The sequence below is a fragment of the Mauremys mutica genome, chromosome 23, assembly GCF_020497125.1.
Source record: "Mauremys mutica isolate MM-2020 ecotype Southern chromosome 23, ASM2049712v1, whole genome shotgun sequence".
NCBI lineage: Eukaryota > Metazoa > Chordata > Testudines > Geoemydidae > Mauremys > Mauremys mutica.
The window spans coordinates 16,602,777-16,628,518 of NC_059094.1; the positions used below are offsets into that span (position 1 = coordinate 16,602,777).

The 25,742-nt window shown below is 47.1% G+C and overlaps 1 protein-coding gene across 1 annotated transcript in view; it reads right to left on the reverse strand.

Moving 5' to 3' along the window:
- The window catches only part of CSMD2 (CUB and Sushi multiple domains 2), a 542,149-nt gene that overhangs the window by 122,697 nt on the left and 393,710 nt on the right, over positions 1-25,742 (reverse strand). The window contains exons 28-31 of the mRNA XM_044997694.1: positions 23,948-24,139; positions 21,555-21,693; positions 19,096-19,283; positions 624-818 (exon numbers count right to left, since the gene is read on the reverse strand). Of these exons, the coding sequence (XP_044853629.1) occupies positions 624-818; positions 19,096-19,283; positions 21,555-21,693; positions 23,948-24,139 (714 nt within the window). The remainder of the gene's footprint in view (positions 1-623; positions 819-19,095; positions 19,284-21,554; positions 21,694-23,947; positions 24,140-25,742) is intronic.

Here is a 25,742-nt window from a genome sequence, read left to right on the forward strand (position 1 = left end):
CCCATCAGAACATTTTCAAACCATCGATTTCTTCCATCCACACCCGCGTTCCAGCCTCATATTAGTCTCTTGTCCAGCTCCCGTTAGAAATAGAGCTGGTCAGAAACATTTTATCAACATAATTTTCTGATGAAAAACAGGAAAAACTTATGAGAATTTTTTTTTTCCTGTTTTCATACCAGCTCCCGCCCGGGCTCAGGAAATCAATTAAGCACGTGCTTAGGTACCTTCCTAAATAAGAATGAATTTCAGCACAGGCTTAAGTGGCTTCCCGAATCAGACGCAGTATTAGGAATGCAGAATTTGTCCTGCTGGATCTGATAATTGGTTTATTCCAGTACTGTCTTTGTCAGATGCTTCTGAAGAAGGGACAAGAACCCTCATAATGGACATCTATGAAATAATTTGCATACAGAGTAAGTTCCTTTCTGACCTCAGACAGTGAGGGCTTTCATTTTTCATTCAACATTTTTTACAGGAGTAAAAACAAAGCTCCCCCCAACACCCGACGAGCTCGCTATAAAAGGGACACCCGTGCATCTGAATGGTTTGTGCCACAGAGAGGCTCGGCAGCAGGCGTGGACATTTTGGAGCCGGCTCCTCGCTCACCTCACCAGCCTTACCTGTGCATGTTGGCCGAGGTTTGTTCCACGTGGGTTTCCCATCCCCTCCCATTATGCATGTCAGGGTGGATACGCCTTCGATTTCATAGCCACCATCGCAGTAGTAGGTAATTGTCGATCCCAGTTTCAGGTCTGTGCCCACTCGGGTGCCATTCTTAACTGACCCGGGATCAAAGCAAGACTCCCTGGGATTTTCTGCAAAATCACATTGCAAGGAGGTTTAGCGTGTTGATTTGACTGTTTTAGATGCTCATCCAGCAGGTAGATAGTATGTGGTGCCAGCCCTATCAGTTACAGCAGGTAACTGGGAGTCAAGACTACTGAGTCCTATTATTAACAGCTGTGCCACTCAGGGGCTGTCTTCCCTATAGAATCAGCCTGGGATCCTACCCAGGTGTTGCCCCTGTCCCCCCACTGTCTGCACACAAAAACCTCTCACTTGAGCTTAGTGGTTCTTTCAAGCTAGCACAGCTGGGGGCGTGGGTTAGAGTTCAGGTTCTGCTTTCACTCGGGTGGAAACTACCCACTTTGCAGTGGCTAAATCACTCAAGTGCTGATAGTCCTCCAGTGCCTTCCCACAATTCCCCCCTGTGCCCAGAAGGACAGACAAGATCTCCGACAATTCACTCGGAAAGAGTCATAGAGCAGCTCAGCTTACTGCAGCATGCAAAGAACCACGGGATATGCCACCAGGAGCCCTAGCAACACACATGAGGAAGTGCAGCACCAGTGAGGACCCAGTAACTTGGGTACAGGCTTTGCAGCATGGCTGCTCACACCTGGGCTAGCTAACTCAGACGCCAGTCACCTGGGCTAACTCTGCAGTGAAGATAAACTTTCACTCACCGAGTGTCGTTGGGAACATCACTTAGCCGCCCTATGACTCAGTTTTCCCATCTTTAAAATGGGGGAATAACACACCACAAGGATTTTGTGAGCCTTATTTACTATTTGTAAAGTGCTTTTAGATCTTCAGATGAAGAGCGTTTATTACACGCAACCTCTGGAAATGCTGCGGTATTGCTGACATTACAGTTCGTTTTTTTATAGGCCCTCAACTGGGCCTCTAATTTTGCACAGAAATTCCGCTGAGGGCACCACAAACCATAGTCACGGAGTTACACACTCGGGGAAAAAATTTCAAAAGTCTCTGAGTGATGTCAGTCCCTAAATCCCAATTTTAAAAGTGGCTTAGGCACTTAGAAAAACCCCAATGAAAGTCAATAGGAGTTGGGCTCCTAAATCACTTGGACACTGTTGAAGATTTCCCCCAAGTCCTATAGTGTGTCTTTACAAGTAAGCCTGGACATAAAATTATGGATGATATTAAAAACGTGTCTCTGAAACCCTCCCTAAGCAACTATGCTCTTTCATACAACAGGCAGATCCCAATTTCAAACCCAGCTTTTTCTGATCTGGGATTCCGCTTCAGCCCATTATAACAGATGGGGGTCATTGCAAGATTTGGATCCAGATCCACGCCTGGATTTCAAACACATTCTCACACACTGGGGATATTCAGATCCCAGATTTTGGTCTAGGCCCATCTCTAAATTACTGGTGAAAGCACAGCGTGGTGGAGGAGGGGAGATAGTGATTGTGCAAGTATTTCCTGGTACCAAATCAGGCACATAGGCAGAGCTTTTATTGAAGTAGCTGCATGCATGCTTTGCTGAACTGGAGACAGAATGCAATGAACTTTGCAAACCAGAGCATGTAACTGCATGTGCAGCCTGTAAAGTAAGGGATCCATCCCCTTAATATAGTTTGGATGCACTACATCCATCCACGGTATCTCTCAGGCACCCGTCAGTCTAGCATCTAACAGCTTAGTGCTCTTACCCTCAGTGATATACAGTGCCATGTGCTAGCTGGTTTTTTATCCAGATGTGTAGATTACTGCAGAATCACTACATGCAATTAGACAAAACGAAGACATTTTTCATTCTCTTTCCCATGCTCTGCAGAGTTAAAATCCCCATTTATATATGAAAATTCCAGTAAAGATTGCAGATCTGTCAGGCTGTGCATATTTTTCTTCTGCTTCGGAGGGACTTTTTTTTTAATGAAATATAATTAGGGGCTTTGATTATTCCTGTGCTTTTGTCATTTAGAAATTGCTGATTAAAGCTCAGGGCTTTTTGGTGAACAGTGGGGTCTGTGAACAATCACAATTGCCTACGAATGATATCGTGCAGTTTTAATTTTGTTTGAAAGAAAAAAGACTCAACCCACTCCTACCAGGCCCTGCCCTGGCTTCTTTGTCTGTAGCGAAAAGCAGGATTAGCTTTGTGGTCTCCTTCCTGTGACAGCTGTGCCATTAGACAGTGGCTCCGGTAGGCAGAGAACAAAGAGTCTGAAGTGCTTCTGTTGGGGATAGTTGAACTGGGACACAGGAGGTAAAGCCTCTCTTCTTCTCTAGAGAGGAGCACTGTCTAGTGGTCAAAGCACAGGATGAGGAGACAGAACTCCAGGGTTCTTTTCCTGGCTCCGCCACAGGCTTACTGCATGACCTTGGCCATCTCACTGCAACTTTATTCTCTTAACTGTAAAATGGGATAATGCAATTTAGTTGCCTCCTGCAGGGATGGTGTGTGTGTGCTGTGAGGCATAATCAGCCGTCTGTTTGTAAAGGGCCTTGATGCTCAGACAGACCGTGGCAAAATACTTCTGTTCTCAGAAGCTATAAAGAACTTTGTTTTTATTCCATCATTTCATGCCTGAGCAGAAGCTGGATGCAATAAAGAGACACTAGCCACGCCGACTAGGAAAAGACCAGGCCTGGAGGTCTCATTTCACCCATGGCGATGGAGAGCATGACCACCAGGCTATGCGGTTAGACAAGGAGCTGCCATTTTGTCTTCTTTAACCCTCACTCTTCTGATAATGACCACTGCTGCTCAGCCAGGCTATAATAGTGAGCAGGCAGCCTTCATCAATACAAAGATTCTTCTGTATACTGTCGGGACGGTGCCAAATTACTATGAATTACTGTGGCTGACATGCATAAGTGTGGTAAAGCATGAGTTTGGTATGGCTTGGAATTTGCTAGAGGATTCTGGGAGCAGGATTCTCTTAGCATCAGACAGTTGGTGTGGAAATTTACTGAGAGTACTGAAATTGCACTGGAATGGTTAATAAAGGCAGTATCTGTGCGTGTTTCTCTTGAAACCTGTCAGCCAATTGACCAGCTCACAAAGTAAAGAAAAACCCAAAACAGGCCACCAGGGAGCTTGATACAGGTTGACCCGAGTCAAAATAACCCCTTCTGGAGACCACCACACTAGACGCTCAAGTGAAAGATTGATGAGAGGGTAAACGTTGATTGAGCTTTGGTCTGTGCCTGTTTGGCAGCCCCCCTTCTAAAAGATTAATTAAAGAAAACCAGTAATGAAACGCCCACAGGGCATATTTCTGGGACACGTGACTCCTGTGAGAACAAAAGGTATAAACGCTAAGCAGAGTACATTAGTTAGTTAGTTCCCCAACTGACATCTAAAGAGGTCTGTGATGCTGTAAGACAGAGGGTCAGGGGAGCCGAGACCCTGCTACAAGAGACTTGTGTAGGACTTTTGAATCAGAAGGCCTCGGGGTAACCAAGACCCTGCAGCAAGGGACATTTGACAGACCAAGTGCCTGAGAGGAGAAAAGAAGAGAAGTCTCCCTCTAGGACTGGTACCTACACCTGCTTTGTTTGCCAAGCAGGATACTGTGTAAGGCCAGCACAGTTACTGAGAGTTTATGCTTGCGGAATTGAGGCTTATTAGGGAGATGTATATTCTATAACCTTTACTGCTTGTGTAATTCTCTCTCAAATAAACTACTGTGCATTAAGCATATTAAATCTGAATTTTCACTAGTACCAATCCACCCAGTTATGGGCCATTAAAGATCCGTTTTAACATATACCGCTCAAGAAACACTTGCAGTGCTGAGCATAGCTACCCGGACATGGAGCTGAGGCCAAAAACGGCCTGGATTTCATCACTAGAACCCAGCACCAGCCATTGGGGTCGAGAGCAGAAGCTGAGCACCCCCCTGCACATCTGCAATGTGCCCATGGCTCCATTGGCCTGGGAGTGAGGCACCGCAGGCAGTGACTGAATTTGCGTCCCGTGCCCTGAACAAGGCAGCCGTGCTGCTGCCCGGCAAAGCCAACCCAAGTACATCACCGCCCAGGAGACATTTGCAAAAGTAAACGCTGCGCTTGCTTGTCCAAATTGTTTCTCAGTTCTGCAGGCCTTGATGCATTCGTTATTGGCCTGCTCTCTAACCAGGCTGCACCCGACAGGTCTCCTCATGACCACGTTATGCCTCTCTTGTGATTGTGAACCATTTCCCTGCATTCCATCTCACAAGCTGATGTCGCCTCAGCCTGCCAATCAGCCTCCCACCCAGCTGTCAGGTGCCTTAGCCATACACTTGATCTCAGTCTCTGCTCTCGCTTTCAAAAATCACGATGTTCAGAGCTCCAGTCACTCTGCTGACGGGGGCTGGCGGCTGATTGCTGAAGGATCCCCCTGCTGCTCTTTTGTTTTCTTCCTTTTTGGCTGTTTTTCTTTTCCCTGGAGAGTCCGTGCCTCTAGGGGCAGTGTGTACCTTAGCCAGGTGTGCAGATGGTTCCCCTTGGCATGCCGATAATACCCCCGCCCCAATCACCAACTCCTTCACTGGCCAGTCGCTGGGACACCAGCCAATGCTGACCTATGAATGTGTTCACAGAGCAAAATGTCAGGACATTCTCCAGTTTAAGGAGGAGTTTTCCTCCTCTGCTGCCACCACTGGACTAGAGTCAGGGCTCCCGGGTTGGATCCCCAGCACCACCACCGAACTCATCCTGTGATCACGGGCATGTCTTAATCTCTCTGTCCTTTGATTTGCTGGTCTGCAAAATGAGCGTCGTACCTCAACAAATTCCAGGTCTGTGAAGTAAGTGGTGATTGGTTCAAAACCAGCCCCAGCTGGCAGTGACCGAAAAGCATTTGACATCTTGCAAAACGAGAGTTTGGGTGTCTCATTCCAGTTCCAAAGGGACAGCTGTCCACATTTCTCTCTCTCTCACATACACACACAAGTAACTGTCCACTACCAAAATTGGCCCTCTGCGTAGCCAACTTGGCAGTAAGAGCAAAGAATGACTGAGCCAAATGGGGCACGGATATAAACCTGTTCCCTGACACCTTCCCGGCCACAGACTGGACATGCTGGTGGGACACTGTGAAGAAAACTTGTGTGGCAGCTGTCTACATTGCATCTGTTCTGCAGACAGAGGACAGTAGCTTCTAAGGCTGTTGCTACGGGGCTCTTCATGAGCACTAAATGTTCAGACAACGCTTTGAAAAGTTGCAGAAAAGAAAATAATCGGCGTGAAGTTTCATTTAGCAAGAAAAAAAATTAAATAAACCAGAGTGTTACCCTGCTGGGTCCTCAGTTCCACACATAGCCCTCGCTGCTCAACTAGAGCCATCAGTGGGTGCCCCTTTTCCAGTGACAACGCCAATGCTGCCTTGAAAGAAGCACGGCCTCTGTTCCTTTGATACGGCGAGATCACAAGACACAAAAAAGCCGGGTGCCTTTACAATGCACATACCCGTATTTCCAAGTGCAATATAATGAATCATTTTATGGGGCAGTTTGAACCATTCCCCCTCTTTGGGTGTCTCTGAATGCTAAACACGACTGGATGTTCTATAGCACGTCCTGCTGTATACTGCTGAGCATGCTGCAGCTCAGTGGGAATTTCCATCTTCAAAAAGGGAACACAGGAATTGTTGAAAGAATCGTCGTGTGTGTATTTATAAGCCTGGTATGGGCAGAGCCGCTTTGATCAAGTAATAACTGGCTTGCAATGGACGGTTTGTGGAAGGGTGAAAAGTAATCGGCTGTGCCTCGTTTGTTTTCGGTTCCTTGCCTCTTCACTTCCAGATTCCAGCCAGGAACAAGAGTGGGACGCATTCAAAGAGTGCGAGAAATGTCATGAAATGCCTAACAGTGACTTTCTCTCATCCCTCCTGTACCAAAGAGCTCTGGATAAATCTGGATCAGCGTCTAGGGTCCAGGAGGTAAAGCCCAGCGGGAGGAGGCGGCAAATGCGACTTTAACCCACCTTTGTGTTAAGATCCCGGCATAATTTAGCCAGCTCTAGGGGCTGCTCTAAGTTACGTCAGCTTCCCCAAGCCTGCCTATACCCTGCAGCGCACAAGCCAGAAGTGCTACAGCTTGGCCCCTCCTGTCTCCAACTCCACCCCTGTGCTTTTCCCTAAGCTAGGGCTGTGGTGGGGCAGAGGGAGGGGGAACCCGGGTAGGACTGCCTATAGTAACCCAACAAAGTGCCCTCCCTCGGAGATTCTTCCTCCGGCCCCTTGCAGGATATTTATATCCCCTATATTCTGCCAGAGCTACATATAGGGGCAGATCCCCGCCAACAAATTTTGGGGCACTCTTAAGTAGTAAATCTCTGAACAGCTTTAGGATTGATTTCAACAGGGACTTGCTTATCTAAATTTCCCATTCGGAACACCCCTTTCCCTCCCCCATTATCCTAAAGAGCATCGTTGTCCTCCAATATTTGTGTGTTCACCTGAGACCTACAAATAACACAGGCACTACATTTCGGATGCCACAAGCCATCATATGTTCTATACAAGCAAGATATGACAAACTGGCAGCTTGTCCATTTTAGCTACTGGAATTATTGGGTAATGCTCAGTGATTCCAACAGCCCTTCGTAGTGTTGCTGCAAACGAGTGCCTTCTAGCTTAGGGAATCATTTCAAATGCCGCTTGAAACGTAAATCCACTCATCACGGGCGTGTTTTTCCATAGATTAACGTTCTCTCCTGCTGATGGACAATGATATAGTTTAAGTCCTTTCTTATTCTTCTTGATGCTGCATTTAAGCTATCGTTATAGGAGAGCTAGCCAATATAGATAAAGAAAAATGGATCTCAGCCTGTGCCCAGACTGCAAATCAAACCTCTCCTGAGATTCAAAAAAAATGCAGTTACTTCCCCCAAATCTCAGTTCAGCACTTCCTGGGGCCAGCTGGGATGCAAAGTAAAAAATGCCACTGGAGTGCAAAGCAGAAAGATTTGATGGCAGGCTGGTTATCTGGAGGGACTGCGCTCATGTGGTCACCAAAGGCGCAGGAGGTTTGCAAAATTCAGATAAGCATCAAAGCACTCAAACTACTGGAGTGCTTACTAAAATCCAGTGCAACTTTGGATCCTTTTGAAATTCAGCACCCACTATGAATGACCCAAAATCTGTATTTCGACAGCACTTCCTCCCTAATGAGTGTCTTTTCTTCAGTCCTCCAGAGAAGTCATCATCATGCTGAATCTGGGACAAAAGCCCTTTGCAAGTCAACAGATTGTGATGCCTTCTCTACCAGTGTGTGACTTCAGAGGAGGGCCTTGACGAACAAGCAGAGAGACAGGGTAAATTTTAGCATTTGGAGGAAAAAGACCTAACAAATAAATCGCAATTTTTTTTTGCAATTTTTTAATGTAATTTGCAATTTCGTCTGCACAGCAGGATGGTTTTCAAGAGCATGCTGGGTGCACACAGGATGTTGAGCTCTTCTGAAAAACTGGGCCCAGGTGTGTGTGCTGAGCACTGGACAATCCTGCTATGGGTTCTTTGGAAATTTAGGCTCCACAAGCATAAGCACAAACTAAAAATGTAGTCAGCTGAATGGGGAATACAAGGACGCTGGATCCTGTGTTAATGAGAACAAGTCACTCCTGTCTCGTAGCAGGAGTGAGAGTGGGGAATGGGGAGTGTATGGCTAGATGCACATGAACAGGGTGATGGTTGCTCTTAAAGCTGTGTCTCCTCAACCATGCTGATTCTGTCCTCAAGGCCCTGCCATTTTAATTGCACTGGTATGGTGAAAGTAGTAACAACCCCAGTGTGGAAGCAGTTACACCAGTATAAAGTGCTTATACCAGTATAGATTGTTCCTGTGGAAGAGAAGGGGCGTAAACTATACCAGTACATACATTACAGATGTCTCCTGGCATAGGTGTATTGGTCAGGGATGCAAAGTAAAACTGGGTGAATAATGGATTTTTCAGTTTGGGAACAGAAATGAAAAATCTGGGGTGGGGGAGGGAATATATTTCAATTTGAACCGAAATGATTTTTTTGCAAATTTTTCAGCAAATCAAAAAATGACAGGAAAAAAAGGAGATCAAAACCTTTCCATTTACTAAAAAAAAAATTGAGTGTTTTGTTTCAATTTGGCTGGTTTTGGGGTGCTTGTCACGCCTTTTTGGGTATTCTTTTAAAAAAAATGGCCAAATTTGAATTAGAAACACCATTTTGAAATGAAAAATCAAAATGAAACATTTCAAAGCAAAAAAGTCAAAACCTTTCAAAATGGTCACAAGTAAACAGCTGTACTTTAAAAAAAATAAGTTTTTTTTTCTCAGCCAAAGCTATTTGTTAAATTCTACCTGAATTTACAAATCGTTTCAGTGCACCCAAAATGCATTTTTGGAAGAAAAATCTATTTGCCCAAATTATTTTGCCCAACTCTAGTGTGAAGAGGTGGGATCCCTGACCAACACAGTGGTGGCAATAAAGTGCTTCTAATACAGACACATTGCGTCCCAGCAAAACTGCACGTCTAGCTTGCTTCGCTTGAGGGAGGGGGGCGCTGGAATAAACGATACTGGCAAAAGCGCAGTTTTGTTGGGATAAGCGCAAAGCTATGCTGGCAAAGCACCCCTAGTATAGTACCTGAGAAGGGAAAAGTATAGATCTGGCCTAAGATACCTTCATACCTATAGGCAGCCACATTTTGCTCTTTCCCTGCTGTGCCCAGCACAACTACTGGCAGACCCAGAACCAAAACCAAAACCTTTATATTTCTACATGTTTTTTCCCCCTCCCCTACCCCGTGTGAAAGTTGCCCTTTCAGAGCCATCGGTCCCCGGATCAATTTAACATGAAGAGCCGGGGCTGTTGCGTGTTGCAGCTCGAGGCTAGCAATGTGATCCCAGTCCCCGAGAAGATGTTGGATTTCAAAAAGGGGCTGGTGGATGGTTATGGCGTCTTTCCCTGCACCTCACTAGTGGAGGATTACGAAGTCCCCGGTAATTGGACTGTTTCGTCTGGGGCTGAGACCACTGAGAGATGCAGCTTGGGGACCTAGAGTGAAATCAGTCCATGGGCTGTGGAGCTGACCATATGCATTGAGATGTTACAAACAAGCCAGTGTCTTTGAACTGCACTTGGTATTCTGTTCTGGCAATAAGCCCAACGAGATACTTGATTTCTCTTTCATATACTCTCCTTTTTTCCCCCTTCTTTTTCTTCTTCCTCCAATTCCCCGAAGTTCCATTTTCTGCAGCTTCTCAAACTCGAATTGCTGTCTCCTTCTAATGCGTGGGGAAGTTAATGAGCAAAGTTAAAGCCTCATTCTTTTCTCCCAGCAGTTTGGCTTCGTGGGAAGCATGTAGGCGTGATTAACTCTGTAGGTGTGTTTAGGGAAAAAAATAACACTGTACAACAGCCCTAATTTAATGAGGCCACCTTTTGTTCACTACATTTTGGCTGCCAAAAGGAAGGGAGGGGGAAACGGAGTCAAAACCAAAGATCTTCATTTGTACTAAAAAGAATTCTAATTAAAGGCTGGAAATTTTTTAATTTGTTCAATTTTAAGAGCCGCTAATTACTCTTGTCTTCTTAGTTTATAGCTAGTTACTGGAGACGTGCCCATTCATTCCGGATGAGAAATGGACAGGATTTGCCATGTCTGACTATAATACTACTTATCTTTTCAGCTTCAGACCTCAAAACATTTCCCCTAGGAGGGTAAAGAACCATCACCCCCATTTTACAGATGGGCACAGAGGAAAGGGATGAGATTTGGCCCAGGAGATTTGGCAAGTCAGTGGCAGCCTTTGTACCCCAATCTAGCACCCTATCCACTAGACCATACTGCTTCCATGTAGATAGGTTTGGGCCAGCAAGTCTAGCATTCTGTCTCCGATGCATCTGAAAGCAGACAAGCCTTCCCAATGGTGCATCTAATCTGCATCTGGCAGAGGTGTGTTGGAGGAGTCATTTCTTTTTAGCCCCTACTTCTATCATGTCCTAATTTCCCTCTCTGCATTGGCGTGGCTTCCCCAGTTAGTCCAGATGCATCCTCTCTCTGTCCCCATCAGCTGCTGGTGAGCAGCAGGAACAGCAGACTCACTGTAGCCTGCTGGGCATGTAAAGCACATTGGCAGTCCAAGCCCTTCCTTTCCGTAGACGCTTGAATCAATACATCCTCCCAGGAATCCAGCCCACATTCATCACTCACAAAATAACAGCCTGGCTCGGACAGGGGACCCAATGACAAAAAAGTCCTAGCAGAGGCGGCATCTCAGCTTGAAATTTCACAAGAATGAGCGAATGGGGCAGGACATGTTCTATTATTGCCAATTGTTGCATCCCTGGCAACACCCTTCCACTCCTTGCTCCAACTCTCAAACCATCCACGTGCTCTGCATGGACTGGGCAGCGAGGTTCTCATTCTTCTGGGCTCTGCACTATAGAGCAACATTCCATGTTTTCGATACCTCATTTCTCTGCCTTTGGCACAGTCGGCTGAGCTTTATATCCACCCACCCTGAAACTTCAGCTAAAATGCAAGCGGGTTGTGATGGAATATTCTGCAATGACAAGCGGGAGCCTGTGGTGGCAAAAAAACAGCAACTACTCACGCCCCAAGGAGAGGATCCCAAATGCAAATGCATTGCAGTCGCAAGGATGCCCTTGACTCGTAGCACTGTCTACACTAGTTTCAGTCACCAGGTCCATTCCCGTCAGAGAGGGGGCGAACCCGAAAAGGCTGGGTTGGAAGGGAGGGAGGGTGTTCAGGACAGTGAACTGGGCATCAGGTCTAGTGTGTACTCTTCCCTGTTCTCTCACTGACTCAATGTGGAGCCACTTAGTTTCTCTGTCCCTTGGTTTCCTCACCTGTAAATGGAGATGGTCGTACCGAGGGATTCTGAGTGATAAGGTCGCCTCAGTCGCAGGAGAGAGAGGCGAGGCTAAACCACCCTTTGCTGCAAGATCCCCAGATGGAAAGCACTGAAGAGATGCAAAGTGCCATGGGCCCAGTTCACTGCTGCCCTGCACCTCGTGCAGTCATCAACACCGCTACCAAGGGAGTGCCAGATGGGTGTAAAATGCCATCCTGTCAGAATGGGATCCTTTCACGTTCACTCGGCACGGATGTGAAAAAGTGCACAAAGTGCAGGGCAATGGTGAATTGGGCCCTATATTTTGACAGAGCTTCTAGAGAACTGATATGGCCGTGCTTGCGGTTACGCAAGCTGCTGGAGACATATGTGCAGACTACCACGGACACGTATGAGAGCAGTACTACAGTAGTGAGAAGTAATTGCAGCTACAGTGAGCCATTCACTGTGAAGGGAGGTATACAGTACACCAAAGACCAGCCGTAAGCCTATTCCTATTTGTGATTTAATGGGCACCTTGACACAGGGGATTAGGGGAGAGGCTCCATGGAACATGCTTTTCGCGGAGACATTACATTGTACCACGAAGATAAATACAAACTGGGAAGGGATCTAGAACAATGGAGGGCTGAATTAGAAGAAAATCGTTTACACGTCAGCTGACAAAAGACAGGATACAGATGGCGCTTTGTGGAGCGGGACAAGGCGAAACCAGTAAAACAAGATGGTACACAGCTAACGTCTGTGCAGCATTTCAAACACTTTGGTTTCAGTGTTGGGACTGTGGATGTGGATGTTAGGAGTCACATGAAGAGCATGTAAGGGTTGATGGGAACTCTCTGAGATAACGATATGCCAAGTAAACTAAAAAGCAAAGTGTATAAGACTATGATTAGGGTGGCCACGACGTATGGGTCAGAATGCTGGCCAACGAGGAAGAAAGAAGAACAGCCGTGACACAACACTGAAATGAGAATGCTCAGGTGGATGCTGGGTAAGACAAGAACTGATAGGCTGTGTAATGCCATGATATGAGTCATGATGCAAGTAGCCCCCATCATAGAAAAGTTGACGGAGTATCAACTGAGCTGGCTTGGTCATGTGAGGTGATGAGATGGATGATGGCCAGAGCCAAGACTGGGTGGTCATGGGACAAAGACCATGAGGAAAACCTAGAAAAAGATGGTTCTAGACACCAGAGGAGGACATGAAGAAGGTCAGTGTCAGCTTAAAAGAGGCAGTTGATAGGAATACTTGAAGATGAAGAACAAGAACCACTGACCCCAACTAATGGGACAAGGCAAAGGCAAAGAAGAAGAATTCTGATGGCAGTTCAGTTACTTCTATGAAGTTTAACCAAACTTTGCCAAACTTTTAGAATTCTAAATCTGAGCTGGAAGTCTCAAATGAACATCACTAGATGCACAGAGTTTCTTGTTTCTAATGGGCCTGAAATAACCACTAGAAAAGCCTTCCTGGAATGTTATTGCATTTTTCCTCAGATCCGCATGAGATCCCGATCGCCATACCACTCGTATGGCCCCGCCACAAGAACAACACATTAAGCCCATGATGCAACACTCGTTGGCCCATGTGGCTCTTTGCTCGGGTTCAATCAGACCATTTGGCTGTGGGCACGACTAGAAGAGGTCTGACAAACAGAGAAAATCCAGAATCCCTGAAGGCTAAAGCAGAACAGATGCTTCAGTGATGGGCACCAGTACAAAACCCCATGATGGATATATGGCCTGGCTCCAAAGAACATAAATGACGACAGAAGAACAAGAAGAGGGTTTGTTCAATGTATTTTCCTGGATGCCTTTTGATTTTGCCTTCCCAACTGAATCCAATTAAGATAGTAGTTAATCTTCTCACAGTCAAATTCTCATCACATCCTACAGCAAATCACATTTGTATGTATGTAAAAGAGGGTGTATATGAGAGAGAGAAAATCCAGTTCCTTGTGAAAGTGGCCTAAAAAGGAAACTTGGAAAACTTTCTTTAGCTCTGAATGACCTTCTAGGCACATGTTAGTCTAAAGTCTCATGCTGCTATGGGTATGTCTACACTGAAACACCCCTCCCCCAGCAAAAAACAACAACTACACAGTATCAAGTCTCAGGGTATGTCTACACAAAGATAAAAAACCTGTGGGAGGCCTGGGTCAGCTGACTCGGGTTCACGGAGCTCAGGCTGCAGGGTTTAAAATTGCTGCATGGACATCTGGGCACAGACTGGACTCCAAGCTCTGGGACCTTCCACACTTGCAAAATCTCAGATGTCAGGCTCCAGCCTGAGCCCGAATGTCTGTGTAGCAATTTTCCAGTCCTGGAGCCTGAGACCCGTGAGCCAGGCCGGCTGGGTTTTTTAATGCACATGCAGACATCCCCCTGAGACTCGCTGCCGGGCTGTTTTTTGTTTGTGTATATTTTGCAGTGTAGATACACCCTCAGACAGTCCAAACACCACACAGCGTTTAGAATTGGTTTTTTATTCAGCAGTGGCTTGCCTTTCCCCAAATAAATCCATGCTGCCTCTAATCACAGCCCGTTTCTCAAGCTGCATCCCTTCCTAAACCCTGCCAAATGATCTCTCTCATTCCACCCTCAGCCCTTCCCCACCCCGCACACACTAACAGTGCTCTGCCACGTCCCAGCCTGGCTTGAAAGCAAAGAATAGCTAAAAAGACCAGCTTAAGACTTTAATCATTTCTTACACCCCTCGCCTTTAGAGCTGAATCCACCAGAAGGTGTGTTTTCCCCTCGATTCCCTGGAGAAAGAAATAAAATACTTTAAAGGCCGTAAAGCCACTGCTTTAATAAGAAAGGACACCTGGCTTGGCAACTGGCTCCCTTTATAAATACACTGTGGGGCCAAAGCTCTTTTGTCTGATACGTTTGTGCCACTCCAATGGGAGTAGCTCATGCATAATGGAGAGTACAATTCATCCAGGGTTTAAGGCCAGATGCTTTCCTGAATCCAGGCCTTAAAAAGGAATCTGCGAATAGCCCTTTAAAAGGTGAGATGCCAGGGGGGACAGGAATTGGGCTGTAATGCTGGTTTCTTGCTTCCTTATGAGAGCTAAAAGCTACCCCAAACAGCCACCCCTCCCCTGCTTGTTTTTTACATTACAATTTCGGGTCTGGTCTGACCTTGAAAACTTAACGGAATATAATGTCGACAACAGGCAGGATTGAACCTAGGGCCTCTGGAGCTTAGGGCATGATCCTCTACCACATGAGCTAAAAGCCAACTGGCTGTTAGCTGCAGCACAAACTAAGGGGTCTCAGTTCCACTGGATGGTGTGGGGGTTACAGGAAGATCAGAGAACTGGTAGACATACAGCATCGAAGGCCAAGGAGGTGGATCCTCATTAACTAAGACGGAAGCACTGGGCTACATGCTCAGCGGCAATAAATTGGCACATCTCCCTTAACCTCAAGGGCGCTGCAGTGATTTACCCCAGCAGCAGAGCTGACCCTCTCACAGCACATTGTTTGCGTTAACAGCTACTTTACTAAAACTCGCAGAAGAAAATCTCTCCCTGCTACAGACATTGCCCTGCAGCTCTGGAAATGCAAATACCAGCCCACTGTCTTAACGCTCCGTCCTGCAAATGCCAGGTGAGGACACTTAAGAACGAACTGACGTGCTTGGACACTGGGCAGGATGCAAACCCTCAGGGCCAGATTTTCAAATGGGCCTAAATAAGGGTCAGATTCTGGGAGCTGAGCACTGGACAAAGTCCCATTGCGAGACTTCTGGGCAGATTCGCCCAGAAAACTCAGCACCCAACACATGCGGAACTCTAGAAAAGCTGCTCCCAGTTGTGGGAGCTGAGCTCTTTTTAAAATTCTGAGCTGAGGGGGTGAGAACCAGAGAGTGAAACTGACTAGACACAGAATGTGAAACTCATTAGTCTAGTTCTGCTTTCTCCATTTCTAGAACACTAACCTGGCTTGGGTATCTGGCCACTACTGGTTTCACTGGGAAAAATGAAAGGTGAAAAACAAGCCAGACTATTTCCTTCTGCTCTCCCAAAAGAGCTGCTCTGGCAGCATTCAGGGGCCGAAAGGTGAGGATAGACACACGTACCTTAGCCTTGAGAATCCCCCCTGTACAATGGGCCTCCCGAGCTGCAGCAGAGCTGCTATAAGGACTCTACAGGTACGTCTACACTGCAGTAAAAAACCTCCAGCATGGAGTCTCAGAGCCTGGCTTAACTGACTCAGTTCGTGAGGCTCAGGCTGCGGGGCTAAAACTAAAACTAGCAGTGTCAAGATTTGGGCTTGGGCTGGAGCCTGGGCTTTGAGACCCTTCCTCCTGGCCAGGTTTCAGAGCCAGCCCCAGCCTGAACGTCAACACTGCAATTTTATAGCCCATGCCCACGAGGCTGAGTCAACTAACCTGGGCCAGCCGTGGCTGTGCCGTGGGTCTTCAATTGCAGTATAGACAAACCCTACTTGGTCTCTTCTTCCAGCTCCCAGTGTAGGGGGGTGGATTGGAGGCATGGCCAAAACCTACATCAGTCCTGTGCTTCCCAGGCCAGACAGGGAGCAAAGGGTAAGTTAAAGCAGCCCCGAGGCTGCTCTAACTTATACTGGAGGGTGGACAGGTGCCTGCATGGCAGACTATGAAGAGTACAAAGGTGGCTCAAAAGCACCTGAAACCCATCTCCTGCCTTCCTGCTGTGAGCACAGGGAGGGAGTCACTTAGCATCAAACCCCAGAGGAGAAATTGTTTGAGCTTCGATCTTGACGAAGCGCTGGTGCCGAGTCTCATAAAGCATTCCCTCCACTTCCCATTAGTGCCCAGAAGCTCAATACGCTGCCATCTCAACCTTCCAAGTCCCTGCTGGTGCATGGAAAGCAAGCCTGGCGCTCCTGCACTTGGCAGAAAAGAGCACAAACCAGACGCTAACACAGCCAGCCCCAGCTGTGGGGAATATCACACCACGGAGAACAGATGTCAAACAACAAAGAGAATCCTGGCAGTACCCAACCGCCTGCAACGTAACAACGATTCCCCCATTGCCTTATCTACGTCCCACTGACATAACCTGCGTCTTCTCCTTGAACTGCAGCCACACGGCCTGCGCACCAGGCAAGGTCTGTGTAAGGCACACATGGAGAAATAATTCAAGAGCAGCAGACTGGCAACACTTCAGCAAAGGAAAGCCTGGCAAGCAGACGTCCAAGTTGTTCTGCACTGGGTAATACGATGTTTGGAGGAAAAACACCACCACGGCGTTCATGTAAGTGGAGTAACTGAGCAAAGACGAGGGGCGAAGGGAACTGCCCCAAGCCCAGCTCACTGGCAGCCTTTTGGTGAATGTTTCCAAGTGCAGGGCTGGGGGAATACGATCTTGGAGGCAGGGGCTGTTTTTCAATTTGGTGCGTGTTCAGCATCCAGCACAATGAGGCTGGGCCTTCTTGGGTCTACGGCCACACAAATAATACTAAGAAAAGAACTGGTCTTAGAAGAGAGCCTGAAGCTTAGTCACGCAAAGGGGGTTGTGTTTCTGTTGCCAAAATACAGGCTCTGTTGAAATGGACATAACTGTTTGCCCAATTTGTATCCAATCAGGGCCTGAAATGCCCCCATGCTCCCATGTCGAACACAAGGGTCTGTGTAATGGTGATGAGAAACTGGAAGTGCTGACAGTGAAATCCTGGCCCCATAGAAGTCAGTGGGAGTTTTGCTACTGATTTCAATGGGGCTAGGATTTCACCCTGAGAATCTAACATGGAGCTTTACGTTTAAATCTCAAAGTGCTGGGGAAACTGAAGCACGGAGAAGTTAAATGACTTATCCAAGGACAGGAGCATCAGTGGCAGAGCCAGCTGTTCCTAGAGTGTTATATAAGACAATGCTCATCAAAAACCATTCCCCCTCGCAGCCTTCCCCGCCCTTTCTTTGCTGCTGATGCTAATGCGGATGCCAGAGTCAATTCTGCAGCCAGTAATGAAACTGAATCACAGCATTGTACTTTCCGGTGAGCTTGTCTACTTCAGTTAGGGAACCTCTCTGAGAGCTGGCACCTCCCAAAGCCTCCACTGAAGCCAGGCCCCTGGGACTGCTCCCACCTGACAGTAACTGAAACTTTACAAATCAGGTAGTTCAGAGGACTTGATTGACCTCAAACCAATGTGATGCAGCTGTGAAAAAGGCAGAGCCAATCCCAGGATGCATCAGGTGAGGCATTTCCAATAGAGGTAGAGAAGGATTAATGCCATTGTACCAGCACTGGTAAGACCTCACCTGGAATACCGTGGGCAGTTCTTGTCACCCGTGTTCAAGAAAGATTCAGTCAGACTGAAATTCAGGTGCAGAGAAGAGCTACTGATGATGACCAGGGAAATGGAGGACCTATCTTGTGGAAGAAGATGGGAAGAGCTTGGCTTGTTTAGCTTAGCAAAAAGAAGGCTGAGGAGGTAGGATTGCTCTCTGTAAATGCATGGTGTGGTGGGGTAAACCCCAGGGAGGGAGAAGAGCTATTCAGGCTAAAGGACGATGCTGCACACGAACAAATTCGGGCTGGAAACTAGAAGGTTTCTAACCATAAGTGGGGTGAGGTTCTGGAACAAACTCCCAATAGGAGCTGTGGGGCAAACAATTTAATTAGTTTTAAGAGAGAGTTGGACCAATTTTTGGCATTGCAAGACGAGGCTACTTGAGATGGTGGGAGGCAGGGCATGGCAGCCCTGAGGGCCCCTTCCACTTTATGTCTTATATTCCTAAAGCTCATGCTTCAGGGTTTCAGTTGCAGGGGTCAGGAAGGGATCTTTCCCCCCACTGTGTTCAGGTTTTTTTTTGGTCTCCTTACTCTGAAGTATCAGTGATGGCCCTGGCTGGAGATGAGACACTGGACCAGTGCTCTGAGGTGACACCGAACCTTCTCTCTCTCAGGTGCTTGGCTGCCTGGTTCTTGCTCACACACCCAGGGACTAACTGATCACTGCATGTGGGATTGGGAAGGAATTCTCCCCCTCCCCCAGTGAGATTGGCAGAGACGTTGGGGTTTTTTCACCTTCCTCTGGAGCGTGCGGGGGCGGGTCGCTTGCCAGGCTCACCTGGGTCTATCTCACATAATCGTTTACCTGCTATTGCAGGGGCCTCGGGCACTGGTGTAATACCCTGATCTAATGTCAGTTGTGGGGTTCAGTGTCCGCATGCTGGCTGGTGTTGGTGGCCTGTGCTGTACAGCGGGTCAGACGAGGTGATCTGGTGTGTGAATCTCGTCCCTATTCCCAACCACTCTTCTCGACAATCTTTCTCTTGGAGAGCAATCGGCTGCTCTCCCTTCGCAATGGCCACACAGACTGCAGGACGGATGATGGGAGGGTTCCTATAGCTACCGACTGGGTAAGCATCCTCCCGCTTATGGCTCATCCAGGAGGCCTGGTCAAAGTGGGGATGTTTTGACATAGACCACTGGGTCGGGCTGGGCTGAAGAACGGCAGGGCACGGCACACGCTGCGGTCGGCGGGTTACCTGTATAATCGATCACGAAGCCTGCGTTGCTCACGGAGGCGTCGCTTCGGAAAGCCAGGAAGAGGTTGTTGCTGCTGCTCTCGATCCGGTCGGGCAGCTGGGAGCCGTAGAAGCTCCCGATCAGGGGGCTGAGTGAGCTGGGGCCATCGTAGATGTGGAGGAAATCATAGCCGGGCTCCAAATTAAAGCTGGGAAAGAAACAGAACGAGCAGAGCTGGAACTATTACGGGTAAAACAGAACCTCGGGCCCCAGTGTGCTAGGTGCTGTACAGACACAGAGTAAGGAAACAGCCTCGCCACCACAATATTTCCCATTTAAGTGGGCAAGACAGGTGGAGGAAATGGAGGACTGTTATCCGCATTTTACAAATTAGGAACTGAGGTCCCAAGAGACTAACCGACGTGCCTGAAGTCTCCCAGAGAGCCCACACAGTGATAGGAACTGAATCTACCTCTCCAAAGCCCCTGTCCAGCCTTAACCACAAGGCTGCCCTTGTGGCGGGTGGGGGAAAAAAATCCTGTACAAATCAGCATCTACTGATGCCATCATGCTCTGCTCTTCCATGCAGAGAGTCTCTCGAGATGCCCCTTACCGCGGTTACCGACAAGTGCAAATTAAAGGTGAGGAGCACAGGGAGGCGGCTCTTTCCCTCGATGTACCCCACAGGGTACTTTTAAAGGTGCAGAGGGCATAAGCATTAGACAAAGGGTACGTCTTCACTACCCGCCGTATCGGCGGGTAGCAATCGATTTCTCGGGGATCGATATATCGCGTCTCATCTAGACGCGATATATCGATCCCCGAACGCGCTCCTGTAGACTCCGTAACTCCACCAACCCGAACGGCGGTAGCGGAGTCGACATGGGGAGCCGTGGACATCGATCCCGCGCAGTGAGGATGGTAGGTAATTCGATATAAGATACTTCGACTTCAGCTACGTTATTCACATAGCTGAAGTTGCGTATCTTATATCGATTTTCCCCCGTAGTGTAGACCTGCCCAAAGATTCCAGCAGCACAAGCAGCTGTTGCTTGGAAGGACAAGGCCTTGCTCCTGAGTCTGCCACCCAGGCCTGGGAAGATGCGCCCTTTCAAGCCACCTGAGGGTTACTGTAGGCAGAGCAGAGGGCTGAGCTCCGCAGTGCTTTAACTCCAGTTTTGCTCTAAGTCCAGTCTTGCTGGTGTAGCCTGGGTCTGATTCTGTCTTACACTAGATCCTGTCCAGGAATTACAGTGGTCAATCTCCTCAGGCGATACGGGGCAATATGGACCAACGGGCCCCCCTCCTGAGGTGGCATCTACACAGTGGAGATCAGTTGAGAGACCCTGTCTGATTGTCCCTGATTTGGGCTGTTGGGAGACAGGGTCAGGGCATTTCCAGTGGAGCCTGAGTGTCTCCTGTGACTCTGACCAAGCTCACGTTTCCTGGCCTTTGGGGCAGGCTGCTCGACCCCTCCACGGACACAGATATGGGTGCGAGCAGGAAGAGGGAGCTCTGAGTTCTCCATGCACTGGAGGGCAGAGGAGTCCATAAGCTTCTGTGCAGATTTTACATATGGGCCACAGGCAGCACGGCCCAAAGGATTAACCTGTTGATCCAGCCACACTTTGGATCCAGTCCTTTGAAAACACCCGCTAATGAATTAACAGGAGCTGGAAGGGCCGGGGGGCTTATGGGGTCATGGCAGACACTTGCTCCGCAATAGCTCCAGGGTTATACTCTTTAAACAAATGCCCAAATGAAGCAGGGCTGTGGTCGGAATACACGTATCCTCTTCCCAACCGGGACGGATTGAGGGTAAACATGGGAGCCAATCAGCCAACACTACAGGAACCAGACACCATCCTTGGTGAGGCTGGCGGGAGAAGGGGCCGGCAGATATAAGTGGTTTTCTTTGCTTTGGAGAGCCCTTGTTTTTTGGACACGGGTTGGGGCACAGTTGCCAACTTTCACGGGGTAAATAAGCACCCCGACTTTCACAACAAGCCAGAAATCAAGCTAATCCCACTTCAAAACAAAGCCAAAACAAGCCAATCCCTAAGAACCCCAACACACTATGTGACTAGATCCCCTCGACGTGCAGTCTGGGATGGTGGTGGGGCCCGCTGTGCACCCCTGACTCTCTCCCCCCATTGTCCCTGATTGCCGGGAGCCGATCAAACAAACAAACAGAAGCAACAAGCTACAAGCAGCATCAAGCCAAAAACTAGCCAACAAGCAACTCACAAGCCAATTAAGCCAAAACCAAGCCCAATTTCTGCTTTTTCTGCGGGTTTAGTATGTCTGGTTAGGGGCTGTCTAGGAAACTGATTCATGGAGCCCTGGGACAACCCTTTAGAGAGCAGGTGATGCAAATGGCAAACCCATTACCTCAGGCCTTGCCCCACCTATGAGCTCCTCCCCTCTCCCCACCGGTCCCAGAAGAATTGAAAGGGAGCAGCTGCTCACGGGTACATACATATTAAATACCAGGGCAATGACATAATCGGGAGAGACCGTCAACTTCCAGTCACACTCCTTCCCCGGGGGATAGGGCTCAGGGTACTGCGGTGACAAGATGACCCCAGCTGGCCCTGTCAGGATCCCTCCGCAGGGAGCTGAAACAAGAAAGCAAGGGGGGGAGGGAGATAGTGATACACGTTCTGCCATACGGGGAAAACAACAGACGATGGCGGGAATTAGACTTCCGGGTTGAGCTGTGGACTAGGTGCACCTGGAAGTCATGGGGAGGGTAGATTTAGAAATGGATGGATGGAGATTTGGATAGAGAGATGAAGAAATGGATGGAAATATGGATGGGTAGATGGCAACAGACAGCCATATGGAGAGAGAGAGAGATGGAAAGACAGACAGCTAGATTGCCAGAGAAATAAGATAATATTTGTGATACAGTAGCCCTGAGGGACCCTAACCGAGACTGGGGCCCTGTTATACCGGGCATTAGACATACACATAGCAAGAGACAGTCCAAGCCCATTACAATTTTGATAAGAGATACAAATGGATCATCAGAGAGAGAGAGAGAGAGAGAGAGAGAGAGAGAGAGAGAAGATGCCTCGAGCCTTCCTGTTTCATGTATCTAGGCAGCTCCCGGTCAAAATCAAGGCTCCTGCTCAAGAAGTGAAAACACGTGCTGTCGGGGACTAATGGTTAGTTTGCATTGCCAGAAAGGCTAAGGATTTGGTTGAAAAGTTTCCAGTTAAGCTTGTTTTATGACAGAAAATTTGGTTTTCACTGAAACAACATTTTTCGCAAAATGTGTCTGCTTTTCAGGGGGATTTTTGATATTTTTGTCAAAAAACTGAACACCCTAAACCAAACATTTATATAGATACGAAATGCTGCTGCAGTATCTCAAGGGCGCTGTAGTTCAGTTGCTACATACTCCCATTCTCCTCTATGGGCTAGACTTCATCTCCCAAGATGCTCCGCGCCTCCTCAGCCCAAAAGGGGATACCATGATGCATCATGGGAGATGTAGTCCAACCAGGGACCTCAGTTTAGAGAGAAGAATGGAAGCATGAGACACCTGAACCACGATTCCCAGGAGGCACCGCAGAGGTATTTCAGAATCAAAGTATTTTATTTTTCACCAACACCTGGAAATGTTCCACTGGGGGAAAAAAAACTCCGAACACTTTTCAACCAGCTGTAATTAGGCAACATAGTGTAAGGCTACTGTAGAATCATTTACAGTATCTGACCACCAAAAATTCCAAAAGCCCTTTGTCACTGAAAGAGAACCTTGTCGCTGCTGTTTTCCCCCAGCTTTTTGGGAGATCTCGCATCTTCTAAAAAGGGATCGCCAGGGCTCTGTCCAAAAGCAACCCACTGTAATGGCTCTTTCTAAGTCAAATGACCTTCACTGAAGACACCCTATGAGAATTCCCTTAGCCTGGATCATCTCACCTCAGTTCCGCTCCCTGGAAAGAAGAACTAAGATCTCAGCTTTAGATGTGAATGAGAACTCAACGGGGGATTAGCTAGATACCTAGATACACAACACTGTGATTTCAGTTACAGCTCCACGACAACAAAGGGCTGTCAGCATCAGACAGAAATGATGCCATGTGAGATTATTAACAGAGTCTTTCAAATATCAAGCTGTCCTGCAGCAAACAAATTCTGGGCATGCCATAAAAGTTTCCCAGCTGTCTTTAAATCTGTTTTAAGAAATAGAGTTAATTAATTTAAGTTGCTTGGGGTAATATTGCATAAACATGAATAAAGGTTGCAGGATGACTAATATCTGGCTAACATTTAATTAGCCAGCTAATTTAACATTTATTGCTTTTATGTGCGTAGCATGACAATTGTTATATGTTCTGGCCATATTGAAAAAATTAATAGATTTCATGAGCTTCTTTTATGACTTTATGAACCCATGGAAAATGTCAGATAGTTTTCTCTTGTGATTCAGAATATGTTACCTCCTTGCACAAAAGTCACCCAACCAAAAACAAATGGCTTGCTCAGACAATCTCCTGCCTCCTACCTAATATCTCACTCGCCTTTCTTTCTGTGCTCAGGGATCATGAGAGCACTGGGCTTTATATGCCAGACCCCTTTGGCGACCCTGATTGCACAGCGTAGCTAGGTGATAGGTTTCCCCACTTCTACCTCCTCACCCACATGGCAGGACAGACCTCTAATGATGTCCTCATGTTCAGATATGGATTCTACGCCCTTCCTTGCCACTGGCTGTGTGAACCCTATGCACCCTGTTGTACTTATCCACCAAACCAGTTGGGATTTCTACCCCTTTCAATCTGCAAAATGTTCCAACACCCCCTAGCAAGGGGAACCTAGATCCCTTGCTGTACAATCAGAGAAATGTTGCACAGATCATACCTATGCAGGAGGGAGGGTCGGGTTGCCAGAAAAACCTGTTCTCAATCTGCACGCAGCTGATTTTGGTCTCCCCTTGCAGGGTGTATCCCGGATCGCACTGAAAGACGATGGAGTCACCTGCTTCTTTGCTGTCTGCGCTCCGGCTCCCATTCTGGGGAATCCCTGGGTCGTTGCAGGAGGTGGCAGTGGAAACTGGGAGTATCAAAAAACAAAGAAATAAATCTATAAATACAAGTTTGCGTACCTCCCCAGGCCTAGCTTACCCTTCCTATAGGTTGCACATTCTATATGATGCCTAAGAAAATGAAGTGCTGGTTGAATTTTTTTCAATTAAAATTTTCTGTTGGGGGTGGGGTGGGGGAAATTCTTCAAGAACGGTGTTGACAACTTTCATGCTTTTCTCACACTATCTGGTATTCTTCTTAAAGCCCCAGCACCTGGAGTCATATGATCATGTGTCATTCTTGGCTTTCATTGATTAAAAAAACATAGGAAGCTTCTAGACCTCGTGGATGCAGAGAAAAGCTGGAAAATGTGATGTGAGTGTGATCTAAAGGCTCACAAACCAGAAGAGAAAGACGATCCCCAAATGCATCTTTAAAAAAATCTCTCATGATTTTAGAAGGGCCTGATTTGTGAAGGCAGTGCAGCCAAATGAGATTTTTTCCTTCCAAAATGTTTTTCAACAAAAAATGGTGTTTTATTATGAAGTTTAAAAAAAATCTTCACTGTAAATTTTTCTTTTGTTTGATTTTTTTTTAATCCAAAAACTGGAAATCTCCAATCTCCACCCCCTCCCCAGTCTCTTCCTCCCTTTTCAATTTTGTCCCTGGAAAAAGGGTAGAATGGCGGGGGAAGAGTAGGAACAAATTTTGTGGAGAATTTTGATAAAACAAACTTCTAAAAAAAAATTCTGCAAAAAATAATGACAATTTTCCAAGCAGTTCTACTATTCAGGAAATTATTTCCCAGTCTTTCAGGAAATTATAGAGCTAATTAACATTTTTCAAATTTCACAATTTCGGATTTTTGATTTTTTTGAGGAAAAATAGGGATTTATTTCTATCGTGTTCCTCTCCCATCATTTTTGGCCAGATCTAGTGTACACAGTTTATACTGTGACTTTAAACCCTCTTTGCCTTATCCTTGTGGCAATCTGCTTGCTCTCTCAAGCACTGACATCTGCGAACTCAACCTACATCGCTGCAAATATTGGACCGAAAATTATCCAGACTTTTATAATCAGGCAGCCTTGTTATTTGACCTAATGATACTCCTGCGGCAGGGAACTCTGCTAGCTGCAAATGTTGATTTTCTTGCTGCATCCAGCATAAGTGCAGATTCCACAAAACAGAGTGGGAGGTGAACATCTGTCCCTCTGGGATTCAATGTGGTCCCCACTGCCATAATATCCTAGTGCTCCAGGCACACTAATATATTTATCCCAACACCATCTGTAAGTGGGAAGAAAGTATTGCTGCCCTGGTTTTACAGATGGGGAAACTGAGGCACAGAACGACTGAATGACTTCCTGAAGGTCACAGAAGAAATCAGTGGCAAAACCAAGAAATAAACCTCCACCTCCCAAGTCCCAGACCAGTGTCTGAACCCCAAGGCCATCCTTCATCTTGTGTTGTTAACTCAACTGCAATAACTTGGTGATGGGCAGGAAGAAGCCAAGCTGCATAATGCAGATGATTAGTGCTGACTATACTATCCTCTTTAAATACACTGTGCCAAGCAATGACTTTTCTCCCTCTTTCTTTCCTCTGTTTCCCCTTAAAGTTCTCTCTCT